General features: G+C 44.0%; 6 protein-coding genes across 6 annotated transcripts; 4 read left to right on the top strand and 2 right to left on the bottom strand.

The window, feature by feature from the left end:
- Window positions 1–1,956: 1,956 nt before the first annotated feature.
- On the top strand, window positions 1,957–3,333 carry PHALS_01509 (protein os-9; the record flags this gene model as incomplete). The annotated part of the gene is made up of 1 exon (XM_024715912.1): window positions 1,957–3,333. The coding sequence occupies one exon, from the start codon at window positions 1,957–1,959 to the stop codon at window positions 3,331–3,333; it is 1,377 nt and encodes a 458-aa protein (XP_024581563.1).
- Window positions 3,334–3,886: 553 nt separating this feature from the next.
- PHALS_01508 (s-adenosylmethionine decarboxylase proenzyme) lies at window positions 3,887–5,050 on the top strand (the record flags this gene model as incomplete). The annotated part of the gene is made up of 1 exon (XM_024715911.1): window positions 3,887–5,050. The coding sequence occupies one exon, from the start codon at window positions 3,887–3,889 to the stop codon at window positions 5,048–5,050; it is 1,164 nt and encodes a 387-aa protein (XP_024581562.1).
- Window positions 5,051–5,124: 74 nt separating this feature from the next.
- Window positions 5,125–9,540, bottom strand: PHALS_01507 (EF-hand domain pair; the record flags this gene model as incomplete). Its single annotated transcript, XM_024715910.1, has 5 exons — window positions 5,125–6,435; window positions 6,515–6,540; window positions 6,613–6,692; window positions 6,764–6,951; window positions 7,009–9,540. The coding sequence occupies 5 exons, from the start codon at window positions 9,538–9,540 to the stop codon at window positions 5,125–5,127; spliced, it is 4,137 nt and encodes a 1,378-aa protein (XP_024581561.1).
- Window positions 9,541–10,736: 1,196 nt separating this feature from the next.
- Window positions 10,737–11,811, top strand: PHALS_01506 (uncharacterized protein; the record flags this gene model as incomplete). Its single annotated transcript, XM_024715909.1, has 5 exons — window positions 10,737–11,208; window positions 11,288–11,309; window positions 11,412–11,463; window positions 11,533–11,640; window positions 11,716–11,811. The coding sequence occupies 5 exons, from the start codon at window positions 10,737–10,739 to the stop codon at window positions 11,809–11,811; spliced, it is 750 nt and encodes a 249-aa protein (XP_024581560.1).
- A 2,238-nt stretch (window positions 11,812–14,049) lies between these two features.
- On the bottom strand, window positions 14,050–14,519 carry PHALS_01505 (uncharacterized protein; the record flags this gene model as incomplete). The annotated part of the gene is made up of 3 exons (XM_024715908.1): window positions 14,050–14,176; window positions 14,300–14,452; window positions 14,500–14,519. 3 exons carry the CDS (start codon window positions 14,517–14,519, stop codon window positions 14,050–14,052), a joined length of 300 nt encoding a protein of 99 aa, XP_024581559.1.
- An 803-nt stretch (window positions 14,520–15,322) lies between these two features.
- Window positions 15,323–15,812, top strand: PHALS_01504 (uncharacterized protein; the record flags this gene model as incomplete). The annotated part of the gene is made up of 3 exons (XM_024715907.1): window positions 15,323–15,480; window positions 15,552–15,628; window positions 15,712–15,812. The coding sequence occupies 3 exons, from the start codon at window positions 15,323–15,325 to the stop codon at window positions 15,810–15,812; spliced, it is 336 nt and encodes a 111-aa protein (XP_024581558.1).
- Between the last annotated feature and the right edge of the window lie 7,221 nt (window positions 15,813–23,033).

The raw sequence follows: 23,033 nt of genomic DNA, 5'->3' as shown, positions 1-23,033 counted from the left end.
GCCACTACGTGTCGGGTTGCCAGTAGTTATGTGTATAAGTTATGTTTTACTATTTGATTAAAAACATAAAGATTTGATAAAGGCGGCGTTTCGACATATAAAAGAGATAATATAGTTTGGATTTTGAGCGGAAGAGTATACTTGCCTTGGCTTAAGGTTTTGGACACTCCTGAACGTAGCGGATTGCGATACGCTACACTCATACCGGCTCCAGTATAAAACGTATGCTCGCTTACCGTAGCTTCCTCGAAGGAACAGACCCGCTGCACTTGGTAGCACTATTAGTCAATCTACGTCTGAGTAGCTTCGACTGATCCTGAGCGCTGCTTAGTCTTAGACTTGGATTCAATGTATGAACTCATCATTGGTATGGCATGGCTGGAACACCATGAGCCATTGATCGAGCTGGAGATCGAAGACCTTGAGCGCTACGCGCACGTCTTGCAGCGGGGCTGCCGTAGCTTCGCGCTTGAGGGAGCGTAAGTTAGGTCACCGACCTTTCGTTCTATACTTAGAACAAGTACGAGTTTAGCGGATCGCGATCCGCTTACACCAAGAGTAATTACAACCTTAACCCAAGGATAACTAACTCTTCCGTTTAAATTCAAAAGCATACATTTTATTTTTATCTGCGGCAAAGCCGCCAAATTTTAAAAGGCATAGATTGGTCTAAATATGTATAGTAAATTCTAAATACATGTATAACTACTGGCTATCCAGCCCCGTACCGTATTCTTGTTTGGGTGTGGTCACACCGTGCCCATCTGGTGTGACACCCCCCTGTTACCAGGGTATCTGTAACCCCGTTACACGTCTCCTGGTGGAGCTTTGGTGAGTCATGAATTCACCTCCCCTAGAAGGTAGAAGCGCTATTGGCGCGGGCACTGGACTGGGAAGGTCAACGTGCTGGAGATCGAAGTCAAAATCCAACAAGCACATTTGCATGTACTTAGATATATGAGACATTATATTGCAGCTGCCAACGATGCGACAAACGTCTGGATGCATTTGCCGTCGTCGCCGCGTCAAAATGATGTGTCTAGGTGGTTCTAACAAGCCAAGCACATATGTAAGTACTGCGACCAATATGCGACCTGACATCGCAGCTGCTGACAAGGTATTCGAGTTGTCGAATACCGAAGGTGTATATGACAGGAGTCGCGGGCTAAACGTGGAGTGGCACGTAACCCACGCTTGAGCAGACTTCTGATTTAAAAGCTTTTGCCAACAGTTTGGTAGCGACCAAACTTACATGTTTCATTGCACACAACGCAAGCCAATCTTCTAGCAAGCCTCCAACCCAATTTATCAAAAATGCATAAGAACAATCAAAAATCCGATAGAATTTTTACCCAAACAAAACCATGTTTGGGTGATGTGTCTGTAGTTAGTGCGATGATTTAGCTTTTGCTCTCGCAAATAATTCTTCTGCTTGCAGCAAAAATGCATATAGGCGTTGTCTCTCATGGTTTTAAATACGTAATTACAAGCTACTGCATACTAGAACTTGAAAAGCGCACATTGGACCCTAAATGTTACGTCAAAATCCAATCAAAAGTGTACAAGATGGTCTTGTTGACATGTGTAGATTTAAAACAAACGGCTTCTAGTTGCACTTGAGAAGAATCTCTGATCATCGAATGGCGAGGCAAAATCTGCAAAGTTCAGTCGTGTTGCCTTGGCACCCCAGCTGTCATAATTGACATGAGACATATATAATCACATAAATTGGGGTGTGTTTTTTCTATCGTTCACAACAAGAGCATTGCAGGCGTCTCGTAACGCTACCTGTGTCCAAGGACTAAACCACTACCAAGTCCAAATACTTTACAAAATGCTGAAATAAAATTTGTATAATATAGATGACTTCTTTCATTATGCGGTGTAGCATCCCCGTCTAATATGATTAAAAACATTAATTCTAAAAAAGTATCAGATCTGCGAAATAGCTGACGAATGATGGGGCGGTTCCCACTAGCGAATGCTGCTCTGAGCTTGGCTCTTCTAGCCTTTAATGCGCCGCTTGTATTTTCTCTTGACAATTCATTTGTCATTCAGCTGCATGCTACTCGCGAGAGCTTTAGCTTACCTGAAGATGGAGCAAAGATGCGAACGCAGCACATGACGACGGAATCGGGTCAACAATTTGAGTGCCTTCTACCGTCTTTAGCTTCTGGCGGTAAAAATGGAGATGTCGCAGAAACTACTGTGTCAGATTCATTGATTGCCAAGAAGAAGGAAGAGAAAGAACAAATTGCCGCCTTCATGAGCTTTGGTCGGGCCGCGGCTAATAAGATTAAGCCTAAGTGTGTCAAATATGTGGACACACAGACCTACTGGGTCTATGAAGTTTGTCCTGGCGTCCTAATTCGCCGCGTGAGTCATTCAAAGTCTACAAGTCTACTGGATGTATATTTACCACCTGTGGAGGTCGAAGTGGATGCGGCAAGTGATATATCATTTGACGAAGATAAAGAGGAAGCTATTGAAGTAGAAGCGGAGGAACTTGGTGAATTTGTGGAAGACTCAAGTCTTGTGGCGCTAAGTTACGACCACTTTGCTTTGCCAGGAATGCAAGAACGATTGCTTCATCTAAACAAACCACTGTTCACGCAGACGTTTGGCAATAACCAGCAGATTCAGGTGCAGTTCATTTGCAGCGCTTTGCTGTTGGACGATAATATCTCGGCTGTGCAGTGGAGGAAAGGTACAGAGGAGGGAAGAAGTCGCGAAATTGCTGCATTTTTGATCGGCTCGAGGATGTTTTGCAATCCGCAACACGCTGACGTAGACGAAAACGACGTATTTACAGTGCGGTCGTTATTGCAGCCATTAGAAGAAGCTCGTACGTGTGTGACGAGAAACGAAGGCTGGTGGACTTATGAGTTTTGCTTTGGACGGTCGGTGAAACAATATCACAGGGACGGAGATGGTCCAATCACAGCTGAGTATTCACTCGGTACATTTGATCATGCAGGTAATCAAGACTTAGAGCGCTTAGGCTCTGCATTGGTTTCAGAGCATATTGACGCGACTCATGATGTGTCACGCCCTGCGTACTTGGAGTTGTACGATCACGGCACATTTTGTAAAGAGGGTGAAAGTCGTGCCCCTCGAAAAGCAAAAGTGTTTTATTACTGCAGTCAGGGTGGTGCGAGTAATCACATTTTAGCAGTAAAGGAGACCCAGACGTGCAGTTACACGGTGAAGGTATCTTCCCCAGTGCTATGCGAACATCCTCATTTCTTTACTGACGAACAAAACAATGACGAGGACATTGATATTCTGCACTGTATTCCAGTAGCAGAAAGCACGACAACACTCACTGAGTAGAATACCAGATGAAATGCAATTTGGTCATGGCATTTTGACAAAATTCGACGAAATATAAAGATTGTTGGCCTTGTTAATAGCATTTCATGAATTAATCGATATACTAATTTCTCGATGGACTGCGCTGTCTCTTACTATATTGTAATAATCAATTTTCATAAAACCTTATCATCTGCTTTAAAACCTCGGATTCACATCACTTTGGCACACATGTACCACATGTCGGATCCGCATCCACGCGCCACTCATTCCGAAAGTTGCCCCCTGACCTTCATTTCTTCTGCTTTCACCTACTTTTCATTCGTTTGAACTACCCCGTGGACTCGAGTGATACCTGGAAAGAAAGAAAGAAAGCTTTTCGCTCGCCCTTTTTCTTCTCTCCTCTCCTTGGTCGTCACATTGTTCATGCAGCTGATTGACCCGCTTTTTATCAGCAACGACGATATTGTTGACCCCACGACCATCTTCACGGGCTTTTTCTACATTGGCGCGTGTGACGAACCTGCCTAACCAATTTTACTACCAAATTTGAAAAGAGGTCTCCAATTTTCGAATGGTGCATTCGTTTCCAGAACCCATCAAGCTTCACGACGACGAGACGAGCTCGACGCAATCCGAGACATCAGATGCCGTGCCAAATACGTTTGAAGGCCCTGAAAAGAACCTTGAAATTGACTTTAAGTTTGGCATCGGACACGCCCATGGCCTACGTGAGGTGCCACGCCACGATCTCGATGAAATGCTAGAAGCTGGACAATGCCAGATTCTATCCCGCACGAGCAATGACCACATTGATGCCTACGTGCTTTCTGAGAGCTCTATGTTCATTTATGCTCACAAAATTGTGCTTAAAACATGCGGTACTACTACGTTGCTTAAGTGTCTTCCGTTTATCAAGACTTTTTCGAATCGTCTTGGTCTTGAGATTGAGTGGGTGAGTTACTCACGCAAAAATTATACTTTTCCGGAGGAGCAGAAGTATCCCCACACCAGTTTCCAGACAGAGGTGGCATTTCTGAGCTCGTATTTTCCAAATGGGTCGGCTCATGTTTTAGGTCCGTTGAACCACGACCATTGGTACATTTATGCTTGGGACGCCGATATCCATGAACATACTGATCTACTGCCGGTAAATCTTCCTCATAAAGAAGTTGGTGCCAATGAGAGCACTTTACAAGTGTTAATGCAAGACATGGACCCAAGCGTCGCCAAGCAGTTCTTTAAGAATGATGACAGTACGATTACCTCCCGTCGCATGACGATTGAGAGCGGTATCCGTGACCTAGTGCCTGGTGCTTTGATTGATGACTTTGCTTTCGATCCATGTGGATACTCGATGAACGGCATTTTGTTCGATGCTTACTACACAATCCACATCACCCCCGAGAGCCACTGCAGCTACGTGAGCTTTGAGACCAATGCCCGTCTCCGTTCATATGCGTCATTACTCAAGAATGTGCTGCGTTGCTTTCGTCCGGCAAAGTACTCGGTAAGTGTGTATACAGACCGTAACGCGCTCGAATCCGCCAAGGGCGACAACATGTTTGCCGAGGATTCAGTCAAGATTGATGACGATCTGCTATACAAGCGGAAGGGCGGACACACGCAGGCTACGTTTGAAGGTGATTACATGTGTCGCATGGCCAATTTCGCTCGAACGGACGTACCCGTGCTTAGTCGTGCCGCGAGCAAGATCCGCTCCCCTTCCTTCGCATAACCTTAAGTACCTTTAACATCATTGATAATAATGCAGTTAAGTAAAGTGATTTCAATTTCTAGAAAGTCTTTTTATTATCTGTCCTTGTCGAATCTTTCATACTCGTCAGTTAAAGAATAGCTGTTTTCATGACGATCAAGTAAGATGCTTTGATTTATCTGTACAATCTCTTCATTTGACTGTGACTCCAACTCTTGATTAACGGACACAAGACGCAATCGTTGCAAAGCCGCCATATAGTCGTCAATCGTTCCTTCATCGGCTCTTTCGAGAAATGTATCACGTAATTCGTTCTCTAGAGCTATCACGTCTGCATTGTCGGGTGTTCTCATTTCTTGCGTATCCAACGATAATTGGACTGCCGCTGAGTAGCTTAAGTTCGTATCACCTCCTTCCACGTCACTTTCATCTCCAACGGGTGTAGAGTTATGTGAAAACAGTGCACTTATTCGTTGAGCATTCTGAATGGCGCGTACTGCTTTTTTAAATTGCTGGTCCTTCTGACGCAATCCTGCTATTTGATCGACATCTAAATGTTGATAGCGAGCGATCTCACGCATAATCTGTCGATGACATAGCCATGCTGTCTTTGCATCTACGCGACGATCCAGTAATTGATCCAAAAACGCAACACGGAAGCTTAACGACTTTGCTGTCGGTAAGTGGGTGATACTAGATTGAAGGACTTGGGTGACAGCCTCACGATCGTGTGTCCATGTTTCACATAGTAGTTCAAGCTGGTACGCCTCCTCTTGTTCATCTTGATGTACTGTCCTATAGCTACCTAAAGCACTCGAACTGGCTACCAAAGAGGCACTAGAAGCAGAGGCACCAGCTGCTACAGTGGCATTCTTGGCCCGGACTATTCCGGTAGATGCAGCACTGGAAGAAGTTGGACAAAGCACTCTCTCCAATAAAACAACATCAAGAAATCGTGTGAAAGAGATCCGAGGCGGTTTTGTGACGTCGTGTGCTGCCTCAAAAATTTTCTGTATAAATCGATCATCCACTGTAGGAGACAAATGAGTCACCACTGAAGCAAACTCATCGAACTCGAGACTTCCATCGCCATTAACATCCCCGGCTTGATACACAGCACCAAGCACCTTCTCGATTAAAGCTCGTTGAGACTCAAATTCTTCAATACAAAGTGTGAGCAAGTCACTTTCACGAATGAACTCACCGTCGTCCGAACATGCCTTGGCTCGAATGCGTTCTGCGAGAGCATCCAATCTACGAGAATATATTCCAAACCGTTCACGAAGTGCTTCTTGAACACTTAATATCGCAGATGAGATGCGAATCTTGAATTGACGCTTTGATAACTCTACGCGATGTTTGGAAGTACCGGAAAACGTTCCAAGTGACCAACGACTGAGTAATCCCTGTAATTGCCAGATGCGTTGATGAATAAGTATAGCGACGTCGTCGCGTTCTCACAACATAAAGATCGACATTACTTACTAAAACAAATTTGAGCTCGTGAAAACCTAAAAAATCGTGTGAACGATTGCGACAAAATCAATATCAAAGCAGGTCAAGGTCATTAAGGAAAGAATCACGGCATATCGTAACAGGAAATCGATTCAAATGTACAATAGAATATGAAAAGGATATTTGAGCACCCAAAAAGCGTAAGCATCTAAACACAAAAGAAAACACTTAAACATGAGGCAAAGCGTTGCAATCTGCAAATCAGCAATGACAACGTACAATTGACACTGGAAAACCTTTTTCTCGTGTTTTCGTAGCGACTGAATGAGCTTTAAGAGATGGCGCTGAGCAAGTGCCTTAAGGCCGTATTTTCGAATGTGCCAATAATAAACAAACTCGCCAAACTCCATCCGTCGATGTCCATATTGCTGCATCGATGCCATGCCTTCATAATTATCACGATATAGCTGTACTTCGCAAGATTAGATTTTTTTCTTCTGAATTCGGCAAAATACTCGGCTTACCTGGTTGACGAAACGTAGGAGAATATCGACGCTAAAGAGTTTGCCACCACGCAACGACGCACCATTCTTGTTATTGCTCGAAAGATCACCTTTATTGATCCGAAGAGCTTGAGCGATCGCATCGTCACTCTCGCTAAAGCTCGCTTCACTTTGTATATATATCTGGTCTTGGCACTCTTGCGTTCGCGTCTCTTTGGTCGTGCACTGCACATTCGATACGATCCTCATCATCACTTCATCCCCTTCCATCCCCACAAACTCGTCTTCTTCCTCGTCATCATCTTTTGTTACGGCAAGTCGCGCACATTTAAGTTTGTCGTCCACAGCTGAGGTAATTTTTTGAGATACAAGATCAAAATTGCTTGAGCGTGCAAGCGATTGAACTGCTAAAAGCACCGGTAATTCGCGGTCTGCTGCAAGTGAAAGCCGACGTATTCCTCCACCGCTTCCATTCAAAATGACAGGCACATCTACGAGGGTGCCTGCTTGTTCAAGTTTTGTGGCAAGATCCATGATCATTAAAACATCATCGCTTGAGCTTACACTACTCGGTGCCAATTCTTTGTTGTCTACCAATGGAGCCAAACTGCGCACAAATTTGCTAAGCTTGACAAGTAGTTGACTCATGGCTTCCACATCTTCACGCATCGTTTCATTTGATGTAACAAATTGCGAATCTGAAGTCACTGAATTCACTACATGTGGTGAGCCAGTGACAATTTGTGCCTTTTCAAAATCATTCACAGTCGAACCGCTTATAGGCTCGGCACCAGCAGCACCAAAACTTTTGTCCATAAGTACTGCAAACAATTTTGACAGCACTTGCATGCGTCGATAAGCTCCAGTAATGGTTTCAGTGCTCATTTTGTGAATATGTACATCAGTTAGCACGAGAAGGAGCGATTTCAGCTGGTCAAGCATCAATAAAAACTGCTGTTCATTTGACAAAGCCGTGCTCATCGATGCTCGTGGTGATTTGATGGTGGTCTGCTGCAAAATGTGTTGTGATTGCACAGATGCTGGCACGAGACGAAGATGGTCCTCATCATTGGAATCGTGGGTTCCTTTACCGTCAAGTCTCTCGAGTAATTGCTGAACTGCTCTCATGACATGCTCATCAGGTTTAACCTTCATGTTGGTAACCTCAGTGAGATCATGGTGAAGAACTTCAAGCAGTGGAATGTCTTCTCTATTAATGGATGCTTTACTTGATCTTTGTTGCTGATCAGTTTGATAGAATGAACTGCGTTTTTTGCTTTGGGTTTCCAAGGGAAGATCACTTGCGCTCGACATCGAAAGCCGATCTCGTTCGCGTATACCTTTCAAATCTTGGTCAGATCTGGCCTTCAAGTCATCGCCGCCATGTATTTCGAAGTCAGAGACTTCAGTGATGTCACTGACATCTTCAGATGAAGAAGGCGGTCGCCCAAGCTTATTCTCTTCGCCTTGTAATTTCCAATCGAAAGTGAATTTGCCCTCATTAATAGACTTATACTCTGATGCTACACCTTTTCTCTCTGTGTTCATCGTCGAAATATCCATCGCTTCGAGATTTTCTGGGTCGGTCTGGCATTTCGATTCGCGAAACCTTCTCATAATGTCCGGTGACTGTCTGAGATTTTCCCAAATTTGAAGCAGATTTGACGAAGTACAATTGTCAAGAAACATATGTAGGATAGCAATCGCGTCTTGCTCATTTGCTTGGCTTGCAATCTGACAAAACATTGCCAAGCGTTCTTTGTGAGGAAGCGCATAAAAGCCAAGCAGCAGCGTCACCGTTGTGTCGTCCATAAGTCCAACATCACCCAAATCATGATCTAAACTTTGTACATTTTGTCTTCGCAAGGTTTCAAGTTCTCTTTCTAGCTGCTGACAATAAATGTACATTGGAATACTTCGCTTAGAATTAGATGAAGTTAGAGATTGTTTAGGATTCCGTGGCGTTAAATTAAGCGTTCTATCATGAAAATCAAGCCCAAAACCCAATCCAAAACTCGACTGCAATCCACAGGTGCTGTCGTTATCGCTATCGCCATCAATCAAGTCATTTTTATCTTCTAAAGGACGCTTAAAGAGTAGTACAAGTAGTAGGTCTCGCAAGGAGTTAAGCGAGTCGGTATAGCGACAAAACGCTTTTGGACTACTCGCGACTCCAAATTCGACTTCTGAAATAATGAGCGGAACGTGTGAAAATAATGTCTCGAACACATCCCAGAGAATAGCTCCGTCATCCTCTGTGTTCCTAACAACAAAACCATCATCTTTTCCCGCTCGCTGACACCTAATAAAAAATTCGTTGAGAATCGCATCACCACGATCACTTGTCAAAAGGTCCAGAATACGACTGTTCTTCAAATGATTGACAGATCGCTGTGAATCGATGTTCTCGGTCTTGATAGCATCTTGTAAGAGTTGATGAAAATAAAAAAGCTCATGACGGAAATTTGTCGATACTTGATCTCGCAATGGATTAGCAATTGTGTATGGCAACGTTGGTATCATCCGTTGGAGTTTTACGTGACGTGGTGACATTCTTGTTCGTTTCAAATTGGATGCATTCAAGTAAACTGACGGTACTACTGACTGACGAGTATTGTGCTTCATATGCAACGGTGGCGCCTTGCAAGGATGAAGCCGCAGCACTGGCTCGTTTGAACAGTTAACATTTGTTGGTGAAGGCATGGCTGACATCACTACGAGCAAAACCAGACAAATGTATTTGACAATCTCAATAATAGACCGAGCATCGCTCAAAATAGTGGTTGCTGATTTGACTGATTCACCACTAAAAATGATGGAATAGCAGAAATACAATTAGCGATCGAACTGCAACGACATATATGCTCATAAAATGCAGATGGATTCTTGTAAAACGCTTGTGGAAATACTTTAGTATGCTGTGTTGTCTTTGTATAGTATTTCTTGCTACCGGATCCGGTATAAGATGTACGTGAAATATATTTTCAAAAGATGCTTGAAGTCGTCGCAGCCAATCTCAATATACCGGCAACGCTAAGCTTGTACGTCGAGGACAAGAAAAATGAAGTTTCTGCGTTGATTGGCTGTTGATAGAGTAGAAGGTACTGAGACGACGTCATTGCAAACAATAGTTTTGATCAAACCATGGATTAGTAATGATGGATGTTACAAATTCAGACATGCACACGGAATAGAATAACTTTCTGCTGTTTCGTACTTATTACTAAAAGCTATGGTGATGAGCTTATGATGACCATCAACTCTTCAGCAATGCCAGTCACGCTTTTAACTGAGATCAAGACGTGGTCTTCTTTCACGAAGAATATATCGACAATATGAGTAATTTATTGTTGCAGTTAGTCCTCGCGATACTTCTTGTGTCCAGAACAAGGTCTCAAGTTTCCAATAATGCTATTTTCAAGCTAGCTCCGATTGCGTCAGCATCACCACAATCTACTACATTTACCCTTGTGGCCAACAAAAACTGCAACGCCACGGTGGTCACGCAGATTTACGAGCTATACGCGAAAAACAGATTGGTATTTCAGACCTGTGTGTCTGACGGACAGTACACAATCTTTCCATATACAGGCATTCTTCCGACACCCCAGCAAATAAAAGGCATGTCTAGCTCGCTCGCATGCCGCGCAATCTTCATGTCAGTTTTACTTTGCGGAATTCCAGAATGTGTAATATCAAATTTATCCGTTCGTGCAGCTGTGGAGACTTTGCTCAAAATTGGGGTCAATATGGATATTTACCCCAATGCTAGTAATGTGAATCCATTCACCGATCGATTTGTTGAATTGGTGCGTTGGCGCCGCGATGTAAATCTAGCTCAAGATGCACATCTTCCCTGCGATTCCGGGTCGAAGCTGTACGCTGAATACGCCAGTAACTTATTTTCGATTACTACTAGCGGATTGTACCGCTTGACGTCGGATAAAGAAATTCAATTTCGCTCGACAATCAATGGAGTATTTAGTCAAGATCTGATTATCGCGAAGCCAAGTGTGCTTGAGCTTCAAGGTTCCGGTAGTGGCATTATGGTCGTGGTCGTATCACCTACAGAAGCTTCACAGGGCTCCACATCAGCATCAATAGATGTTGCAGCTTCGGATCTTGAGCCAAAAGCAATTTCTAAGGAAAGCTTAATTTCTCCGGTGATCGAGTCATCTGATGCGATATCAAAAGAAGCTACAGCTCGAACGTTTTCAAGCGGTTCTCTTGTAGTAACCTTTTGGACTTTTTTCATGTTGATGTAATTGTTTCTTCGTCTGAAAAGCATTTGCATTCTAAGATATTGATATAACATCATTCAGGTATGATCATCTTGACATTTTCTTGGTAGTTAATTATTGCAATTATAGCACCTTCATCGATAAAGAATGATATTAACTGCTTGAACTGCTCTCCGTGGATAGCCGTGAAAGCTCTCAGTCGTGGGAGAGCCTCTCCACGAACTTGTATTATGATGTATCAAGATTCAACATTTATTCCGACTCCCCTCTTGCTTTATAATCTGTCAACGAGTGGAAATATCAGCTGCTCCGGCGAATTCATCGGGCTTTTTACATTTGGAAACAAATCAGCAATAACAACAGTAAGTTGGCATCAACTCATCTGCAACAAATGAGTATTTCTCGATCACTGGTAGTGCATTGAACTTTCTTGCTGGCTCCTATGATGACTCTAACTGGGTCAAATACGACTCCTGTTCAATGTCAGATCCAAGTCTATAATGGCAATCCCAGTAAACGTGTCATGGATCGGGAATATCAATCAACGATATCAGAATCGGGGTCAATATCTCGACGTCGATAATTTAAGTACCACAAGTCGTCTTGGTCTTGGTACTACAAGTCCTTCACCTCCGCTGCACGTCTCTGACAGGAGCAGGCGGAACGACAGTAAATCGCCTCAGAACAGATAACGGAGCTGCAGAGTTCGCTCCTGACCCGATCACATATTCAGTAGCGGGTATATTCGTAGGATACATTGCCTGTCCAGTCGTGGCGATGATGAGCGACTGCAAATTGAAGAGGAACAATCAATCGTGTCCACTCGAACGTATCAAGCGACTCCACGATTATTGTGATGTAGTTTTGTAAGACTGGATCGATCGAAAAATAGACCTCAAGAGGTGGACCTCATAGCTCAAGCAAGACCTTGTCTCAGCCCACCTAATCAGTTTATTTATTTTTCTATCCCGATGTTATTCAGAAAGGCGAAGACGAACCTGCCACAATACAACGTTGATTACAGTCAAATTATTGCATATAATGATTTAATAGCTCTTGAAGAATTGAACGCAAAGGTTTGTCTCTGATATAGACCATGTCATTCACATTTTGTATTTCAGATAAAAAACAAGAAATATGATGCTGTGTTTAGTAATCGTTGAGTTGTATCTTTTGATGGTATACTGAGACATCACGCCACTGAGAGAGAGCATTCTCTGAATACGGCCTTAGCAATATTGAGCAAAAACAGCGATTGTGTTGGAGACATGAACCTATAGATAATTCGAACCATACACCGCTTCTTGGTTCTTAACTTTTTTTGGTGATGTAGATACCAGATTTATAATAAGCATGGGGTGCACAACAAGCTACAGAGCTAAAAACTGATTAAACGAGGTCAAATCGTCGATCTAATTGTAGTTCTGGGAAATAGCGCTTTCCTACCTACGAAAAATGATAAAGGAGAGTCAGCTATTCAGTGAGTCAGAGAAAATAGAGATTTGGAAGGGATACCAGGAAGAGAAGAGATCTTTCTTTAAGAAATTAAAGTTAAACAGCAACGGACACCACAATTCTAATTTATTTCTTACTTGTGTACGCCCATACTCTTCCTCTTTCTGTCTGAGTCGATGATCAACCTTCCTTACGGACTTATCAAGGCCAGTAGCCCAAACAGCTGCATGAGTCTTGTATGGGTGGTCATCAATGATAATATTTTTCATGATTTTGTTTAACTCGACCACGTTGAAATCAGCGTTGTCTCCATAGCTACCAGCTGAGCTGGGGATGAACATGCTTTTATAATAGTCGCGTGGTAATTTCCTTGAACTTTTTATCATTAGTCATTCATATCCACACTCAGCGATTTAAGTTGTTTAATGATTGAGAATTTATCATTACTGAAATCGATCTACCTTTTAGCTTTACTTCTGATTCAGCTTTCAGAGCATCTTACGGACTGAAGATGAGTAATCTCCTTAGAAACGTTTTTGTCATCGATTCCGAGCTCGTCATTTTCTACCTCATCGATATGCTGCTTGTATACAAGAGTTTGAGCCATTAACTGTAGCGGATGAATGATTATATTTCTTGAACGCGTCGTCTATATTTTAACTTAGTTGCGTGCAGTAAACAATGGGCGAACGAGACCATCTATGCGTTTCCCATTGATGACTGTTAATTTGATCGTAAAACCCGAAGCAAGCAAGTTAATCATGCTCCTATGTATTTCTCGTTGCCACATCTGTACCAAATGACATCCGTAAATGATGTACGATCTTCGTAATCAAACATTGTCTTTTGAGGGTCATGAACGCGAAACAAAACCCTACAGCACGCGCTTGACATGGCTTACACGACTCCCAAAAAGGACGTTCTAAAATTAATCATGAAGGCAAAACCACATATTAAGCTAATAATTCAAATTCGTTTTCTACAAAACTTTTGCAATATCGTTCTTAAATAATATTGAGGGCAATACGTGCCCTGTGAATTTTGCACAATAGAAGAACAAAATTGTTTTTTGACACAATTGTACGGTGATATCCGAAGTAAATATTTATTATGCTCCTGTGTATTTCTCGTTCTAACATTGCCACAACTATACCAGATTAGTCTGGCGTAATGATAAACGATCTGCCCTCATAAACGAACAAAAGCGTAACAACAGGCTTGATGAGCCCTAAATACCATGTTATTAACTCCGCTTGGTACTCTATGGGATTTGAACCCCTAATTATGAAAGTGGAGCCATCAACCTTCACCACATCAGGCACTATTTTTTTTATCTATTGTTCCATATGCAACGTTAGTCGAACGTTTAGGCTTCATTCTTTCCAAGGACAAAGTCGGGGTTTGATTTCTCGACGGCACAGAAATGCATGTCCTCTCCTGGCGCAGATGGATGTTTCGAGTTCAAGTAGTCGATACGACTTACTTCTCTATGCCTGAACGATTAGTCGAATTACATAGCTAAGTATTGGCTTCAGATGCATATGTGCTGGAGAACCTTGATTGCAGATGGTCCATGTCGAGTATCAAAGCCATAAATTCGGTTCGGTATAACCGACCTGGATGTAGCTGCCGCTTCCTGATCCCACGACTGTGCGTCGTCCAAAGAAGCGCCGACCACGTCCTCCTCAACATAATTCGAAGTTAAAACGCCAGACACCCTTTCAGGCACTAAATGCGATACAACGGCAAGGACACTCTCCTTAGACGCGCTAACTCCAACTCTGGGAGCCTCATTCTCGCTTTCTCAACCAATTACCGGGCCCAGGCGTCTGTCATTCTTTGAGGTTCTGACGACAACTATCTTGTCAAAGTTTTGGCCCAATTATCGTAGCTAAGAAATCCTCGGGGTATCCCAGCGTCGGGGGTATTGACTTGGTGTATTGGTGGCGAATCGGCTGGAGGGGCGAGATCACTTTTCAAATTTATCCTCAATATAAGTCTATCCATTTGCACGATTTGACCACTTCTCAAACTTGATATGTCGACACACTACAGCATCCATGTAACATGATACACACTTAATATTTATAAAACTACTGCGGGCTTGTTTTTTAGACACAAAAGCATTCGTTTGAGATCAGAAATTTACCTAGTATGTGTGCAAATATGCTGGAAGCACAGATATCTTCGGATCGGGGACTACTCAAGAAGACGCACAGCAAAAATTGTAGTGCTGGCTCGCATAAATGCTCCTAAAGAGTGTGACCGTCGAAATCGAGTCAGAAAACCCTCAGAGACCTGCATAGATGTTTGCTGTTCTCTTTCGTACACCCTGTGTATGCACACACGAATGTACGCAATACATGACCTGAAGCGCAGGTACTTGAGGCAGACGTGTGCGTTAACGGAACAGAACATCATTGCGCACTAACCACAGTAAATGGTGTGTAATCTGCCATAGATCATCTGCCACAGCGGCATGGACCAGTTAAACATGTTTGATGGATGGTCGGGGACCAAGAGTAATATCGAGCCACTTTGGCTTATATACGAAGAACGTATTCCAGTCGCGAGACAAGACAGGCTACAGCCCTGATACCAAGGCGCATTTGAAGGTCATTTGCCGCCCAGTCTCTACTATGTTGCTCTCGCTGCGCACGCAGTTGATGATGTCGGGGTGTTCAGTGCGCACGAATGAGAAGCGTGAGTGTGTTGACAGCAGACGTAAGATGGATCGAAAGTGCAAGGATTTGTGTTCTCGACGTACAACGCCTAGACTGGCTCACGAACACTGTCGGTAACTGTGGCTAGCCTGTCGCGCAGCTGGATTAGAAGGGGTTTGGTGAATGCTGAAGCCTTCCACGCAAGCAAGTGGGGGTTGAGACCGGGATATTCAGGGGACAACACATATGTGTTCGCCCTTACGCTCACCGAGGTATATTGCCGTGCGGCACACACAAGCTAAACCTAGTCCGTTGTCGCAAATTTCTCGTAATTGCCTAAACCTTTATTTTGCTTCGTGGTGTAGGCGGCGAAGCCACCGATTCTACTGGTACACCGAAACCGACACGAGTCCGCAGTCAATATGGCTGGTTGCAAATGCATCGGCATCTTGCTATCAGCCCTTAGCATCAAGGAAGTCAGTGAGACTTGAAATTCGTTGTAATTTGTTGGAGAAAGCTCTGTTGAAGATCAACAACCATGCATAGACAACGCCACATTTGTCAACTCGAGGAGCCAGTTCAGACTGAACATCGGCTTTGGCATGGAACCAGATTGGCTGGTTCAGCACATAGTCAAAACGGGCGAGAGGGGTGAGGTCTCGCCAATTGACAGCACCTGTCGCCGCCGATGGGGCAGTACGTCCCATCAAAGCAGAGCACTCTGGCGCATGGAGTTTAAGTGAGAAAGTCCAGGAACCACATGGGTAGCATAAGTGTAAATGGTGCGTAATTTCTGACGTGATCCAATTACGTTAAGTCAAGGTCGACAAAGTGATAATCGGAGTAAGACGTTGAGCTTTTGACGTTCAAGCGAGGCTTCGATAATGGATACAGAGAGACCACTATTGAAGCGATATTAATAATAAATTCCTTGAAGATTGACGAAAAAGTTTGCGTCGCGCTCGATGCAATGTGCGAGCACAAAGGGTTACTTGTAGACAGCCATTGAATAGCGACAAGATATGAAACTGGCACGTGCACCATGAGGTGCCACAACCGAGAGAGCATCATGGTCAGCGCATTCAACAGACGCCTTCTCAGAGTGCGAGCGCGACGGAATCTTAAAGGAATCTCTCGTATTGCCGGACTAACAATTCCGCGATAGCGTCTTCAACTGGAATTTGACCAACTAGGATGCCCAGAAGGTTAAACCACGCCAAAGCGTCTTGACGCTGGTGATGCTGTACGGGTAAGTTCGTCGATATAAGGGTAAAAACACAACTTGGTAAGCTTTAACTCGGTCCAAGAGCGACCATAGTACAGATGAACCCGGTCAAGCTGTGCCTGGATATCGACCATCAAGCTGGAGAGCAGTGTTGAATCGTCGGAAAAGAAGACGCTGCTGTGATATGATCTTCGGTGAGTGCCAACATCGTGCTTCACTCGTTACCAATATAAATTTGCCAGCCGCTCGATGGCATGATGGATAGTACCGCTGAAAGCTGGTCGCCTTTTATAACTATTTATGTGGGAAAATTTGGCGATTAAATGTTACCGTTAAGGGAGAGGAGTTAGTGTGGGTGGGTCAAGGGAACATCATCTCATCAGTAAACGCAACAACACAGTCCAAGTGGTCGAGCACCTGATAGATTAAGGCCCAGCTGAACTGGTCGTATGCTCTCTCAAAGTCGAGAAATAATATGTAAGCTTTCTCTCTGATGTCCTGCAGATCAGTCATGAAGCGTACGTGATGATGTAAAGACCGACCTTTCAAGCCTTCTGATCGTTGTGCATAAGGTGAGATAGATAGATCTGAAGGCGGTAATGAAGTACCTTAGACAAGGCCTTTACATCAACACCAGTGAGCAAGAATGGTCTTAGATTGCCATGATCATCTTGCGAGCCTTTCTTGTGTAATATGCACCGAACTGACATGCGCTCGATAGAGAAAAGATATTCGCGACTTGAAAGCTGAACTCAGACGATTTCTGAAGTCATCAGCCGCGTCCTAGTAGATGCCAGCTGTGATACATCCATAGCCGGGCGCGGAATTAGCTTTCATGTGCTTGAGTGCGTCAGTGGATTCAAGTCTAGAAGTGGAGGTTTTTTAGCAGGACTTAATCGTCTGATGTTAGACGCTTGTCAATTCAGTATAGCGCTTCTCATTGGCCGTTAGGATCTGCAATTGGTGGTGGTCCGTTTGGACAGCATCGCCCAGTTCTCGCTCGTGCGGTATCTTGTTGCTGCTTGGTCTAGTAGGATCTGCGTGGATTTAACTGAAATGACTTTGTGCTCTGAGCTGTATCTCACGGGTCTTTTCCACTGCTCCTAGACTATGCCTGCATATATGCAGCAGTATGATTTAAAAAACTTGCTGTGCTTTGCCTCTCCGATGGTAACCAGGATGTCTGGGTAGTCAACAAGGTATTCTGGGAAGCACTAATTGCCGTACCCGAGAGGCTGAGACATGGAGTGCGGGGCCACTGTGTGTGCCAAATGGTAAACAGCATCCTTAGATTCAAAGCACATGGGGTGCCGTACAGTGAGGAGTGTAGTCAAATCACTGAGGACGATGTGTGTTGCAGCAATCAACTGAACGGTGGTCGAAGGCTTTGTCACGAGCGTCTACGGCAAGTATACGTTGTGGATTTACACGAGAGCGTTAACAATTGCTACCAAAAAGCGCACAATACAGTCATCCTCGAGACCCTTTGCCGAATCAAAACCAGGGAGGTCAGAACGAATTACTGAAATCATACCGCCAGATTAGTGTGTCGTCTTGAAGCATTGACAAGGCTAGAGTCACTGACGCATAGCTAATGTTTGTTGCAAGGTTGGAGGTTGAATTTACTCCAAGCTTCGTCTTCTTGTTTGCTTTGGTTGCAGTGCCTGTATGAACTGGCTTGGGTTTTGCAGATTCCTGGCGCAATCATTTACACCAGCCCCCAGCCATGCCAAAACCGACTTGACCACGCTTTATTATCGTAAGACTTGTCAAATGGTGACAGTCTTGCAGTTTAGTCTTTATATGCAAATCAGGCTGTACTTTGCTGGTAAGTGGTCGATAAGTAGATGCCCGTTTTTCATGTCCCCGTTGATCTTGATGGTCATCAAGCTAACATCTTGCTATGTCACCTCTGTAGTCCGGGACAAGTGTTCCGGCCACAAATGCAAATTAATCATTCATCTTGCTGAGGTTACAGCACTTCTGCAGTTTCTAAAATGAAGCGACCGAATCCTAAACGACCTCGAGGTCATTAAGCACATCTCGTGTTATTGGGCTTCTTTCCAGTTTTTTAGCAGTGGGTGCCGATCTGCGAGTGGAACAAGACCAAAAAAATATTTTATTGAACAGACTTCTGTTCTGTGCTAAGATGCAGGGGACTGACCAACTTGTCAGACTTTGGTTCTATCTCAAAGATCATGAGCGCCGTGTTTATTAAAAGCTCGAAGAGAGACAGCATTCTGGTCGCAAGCACAATGGTCGCTGTATTTACGTTGTTTCACTTTGATTCAGCGCATCAATATACAACGTCACGTGTCTTAGGCACCTAAGCCACGACATACTCGGCTTATTTGCGAATAAACGCGTTGATTTCGATCGAATCAGTCGCACTCAAACGCGATTGATCATGTAAAGCTGAACGAAACTAGTAATATTTGGTTCAACGCTTGCATCTGACGCAAGAGCGCGGGTTCAGATCTATGGGTGACTTGACGGAGCTTATGGCTGTCAGCGTGTTAAAGAGATCCGTCGCACGGAGTGCTTTGAAGACAAATCACCAAGGCATCGGAAGCGACCAAGCTATTGAGTAACAACTTAAGATTGGCCGTCTTTTTGACTCAGTGACTATCTCTTGAATTCGAGTCGGTTTCTTTGCCTTAAACACGATGGTGTGGTGCTTGGGACGGAAGTGACTGGCTATCTTGATATTGCGATGAGATTATACATTTTGCAATACAACTCGGAAACTTAAGGCTATAAGCTTATCGAGCGTCACTGAAAAGCAATTATACTTGACCTCGACAGTTCAATTGTAGAATTTGTTGTTGAAAATCCAGCAAGAAGTTCGGACGAAGTTCAATCAGCATGTTGGCAAAATCCTCATTCCAGCGAACGCTTTTCTTTACGGTTACCTCCAGTAATTAGCAGCAGCGTGGAAAAAGACGCCGGTGCTAGCGGTCGTAGCAACGACAGCCGAAAACTGTCGGACTGTCGGTGTTGACACGAGTAGTACCAGGAGAGATTTTGCTGGGTACTGGATCGCCATTAGATGCTGCGGAGGGTACAATGACACTTGTCGGTCGTGCTTTGCCAATCGATCGCTCAAGCAAAGATACGTGTATGCCTCGGCGTGCCAACACAGCATATGATGGCCGTGTTGGATTGGGGCCCTAGCAAGGGTGGTAGTACAACATATCTAGCTCAGCGGAGGACATGAACGGGACGTAGACTAAAATGCATACGTTGGGTTGGAAAGAAGTGTTCTTTGACTATGCCGGGTGGCGACATCCAGTAAAAACGAGCTAGTCGCGCACAGAGCCGCGTACATGAAGCTCGGAAGGGCACTGGGTAGAACGAAAATATACACACTGGGTGGATGTAGTGACCACCGCATCCAGATATCCATCTCGGAGCGTACAGTACATCGGCTGCGCTTCAAGCTCGGAAAAGCGTTTCAGCATGAGGTCAGCATTAAAATAACTGTCGACACCCGACGCATCGATGACGGTCGGCGAAAACATCAAACTCGTCGAATTGCTACCTTTCCCCAAGGACTTCGATTTTCTAACCAGCGAGAATCTGAAAAGCTTTGTTTGTCTTCACTTTAACACAGTTTTTATCCCTAGGCGCCTTAGTCAGCTAATCTACTTGGCGCTGGTCAACCTGCTGCTGAACGATGGAAGTGCCATGGCTCTTGAGCTGCGATGGAAAGTTCTTTTTTGCAGGGTGCGCTAGACACGTTTCAAGTCTTAACGAATATTGCATAGTAAACAGAAGGCAGCGCGATACTCAAAATTATTTCTTGCTCATTCTCGTAGATGAAGTGGTATCTAATGTCCGCGTGCGTCATAAGAGTATTCGGTCCGGCGTATTTGGATGTTGGTCTCTCCGAAATTTGTGCCCCTTTCACTTGCTCACGACCCATGTCCATAAGTACAACACGCGTCCATAGAATTTCTAGATTGCAAAGGCAGAGAACCACATACTCAGCCTCCGCCGAGCTTATTGCGATTCAACTCCACTGGCGCGCATGATTATAACTTCTGAAACCGAATGCTTGACATCGGCACTGCTGCCACAAACAGCATCTGATTCTGTCTTCACCGCAATGTCACATTTACCGTGATAGATACCAATTGTTGTCGCCACTCAGTTCGATTAAAGAACGATGTTGCGGACATATGTCTAATTTTAGATGTACGATGATTACGTTTGTTCGCACACAAAACGAACCTAGGTGGAAGCTCCACTTCATGACTGAGGATTTTAAATACCCTAAAGAACAAGTTTGATTGTTAGGTGTTTAGGGCTTGAGTTGCAGTGTTTGATTTTCAATGTGGAGTACCATACATCCCGAATAATTTGGCATAGAGATATATCAACGCTAGGACGAGAAAGACTTAGGCTTATATAAACGTTTCACTTCGGGTTTATCCATCAAAATAACAGGTCGACACTCGCAGCCAAGCCTTCCTTTAGTACAACATCCGTACAACGATAGCAAGCGCGCCAGAGTCCTCCTGGATACTGGTAACAAAAATACATCTGGGAGTTGTGCAGAAAGATGACTCTGGCGAGGAAGGGTATTCTAGGGTACATGATATCATGGCCGTCAGGAATGATAACGATATCATGGAGACGTGGCTTATGCACGACGACAAGACATCCGGTATCATTGCGCAAGACGTTGGGATTTGGTACCAGACCACGATTAGGTAAGCCACGAGGGCCATGAAGACATCAGAGACCTTGCGTGACTTCTACAACACTGCATAATCGCATGACATGATGCGACGACTCAAATTATAAAATATAAGTGGCATAGCATGGCGGAATATCAAAGTTTCAAATTGTAGGCTTCGATCCAATAGGAGAGCCGATTAATGAGTCGCGCCAACTGGCGTTACTTTTCAGCAGTCTGATAGTATGATTTGATCGCATCGATTGTAAAATTGCGACAGACATCACGCCGATTGAAATGATGAAGGAGCCGTCCAAGGATTCATAGTAGCTGTACAGATGGGTGGCAGCCGAAAAAGTATACTACGTAAATAGGGATGCCATGAGATCTAAACGTGGCCAATGCAATATTCGAAAAAGTTAAGCTGCACGCAACAGCGGCGAATGAAAGGGCAAGTGATTTATTGTGACAGTGTTGGCTATATGAAGCGGAACTACCCGGCCGAAAAACATGTCAGAAGTGACGACGTGGTGTTTTGGCTGGCCAAAGACGATCAACAGGGTGGCTTATCGGCAATAGTACCAGGTCCCATATGATCCTGTAAAGGAAGGAATATTTCGAATACAAAAACATCAAGATAAGCATCGAGTTAACAATTCCAGATGGCGAAAATTACTCGTCAAAATCATCGACTAGCTTGGAAAGGGTATTCGCATAATGATGTATTCATCAACCTCAGGACTAGACAGAAGATTGTTGTAACCGTGTTAAACGTATACTGATATGAAGGGGTGGATCAAACATGATGGGATGACCATACAAGGGTGCTGGGTACACAAGGCGTTGTAATTACACAGTAATGTGGCTACACTTAAACAAGAAGTCAGTACGTGATTGGTACACAATATCGATACATTTAAATAGGTTTAACTATATAGAAAGGAAAACTTAAAGAATTAGATATAGGCGGATTTGCCGCTAATAAAACCAAGATAAACTTTACATGTTAAACGGAGGAATTTGTTTGCCTTAAGTTAAGGTTGCGGTTACTCTTGTAGTAAGCGGATTGCGATCCGCTACACTCGTACTGGTTTTAAGCATAGAATGAAGGTCACCGACATTAGCTTAGGTTCCTATACGTGAAAGAGCTACGGCAGCCGTGCTGTAATTGTTGTCTGTTGGCAAGCTTGTGGGTCGTATGTAAGGTTTATTCGTATTTCATCTTGAGCAAAGAAAAGGCGATCTGATTGGGCCTTAGGATCGGTGAAGCAAACGTACTCGACTGTGAGCAGGAAAAAGCTTATAACGAGGAGTATTCCAGAGCTGACACCATGTAGTGTGCTTTGGCATGATCGCATGGGTCACACGAATATGGATTCTTTGCTCAAGACACAACGCTCAAGTAAAGGCATCTCGATGATCCGGCAAGAAACAGTAACATTGTGTGCAGGGTGTTTAGAGAGTAAGAAAATAGTCACGACATTTACCTCACACTCGATGACAAAGGCGACACACTTTCTAGTGCGCGCTCATACAGATCACTTAAATCTTAAACGAAGTGCCTTGACGGAAGGTCAACATAAATGTTGCGACTTGAGACCACGAGTGACGTAGCTGGGAAGACAACAGAACAAATTTTGTGATCAAAAGAATAGTAGACATATGCCGTCGGAGCGGCGTCCAATAACATTCCGTTTTATATAGCTCTTTGCAAAAAAGGTTGGTGGAGCGTGTCTGACTACGTAAACGTTTCGACTGAGTGGTGGGCGAAAGTAGTGAAC

Source organism: Plasmopara halstedii (assembly GCF_900000015.1).
Source record: "Plasmopara halstedii genome assembly, contig: Scaffold_1561, whole genome shotgun sequence".
In the NCBI taxonomy this organism is placed as follows: Eukaryota; Oomycota; class Peronosporomycetes; order Peronosporales; family Peronosporaceae; genus Plasmopara; species Plasmopara halstedii.
The sequence above is the reverse complement of the archived record's forward strand: the minus strand, read 5'-3'. Positions and strand labels throughout refer to the sequence as shown.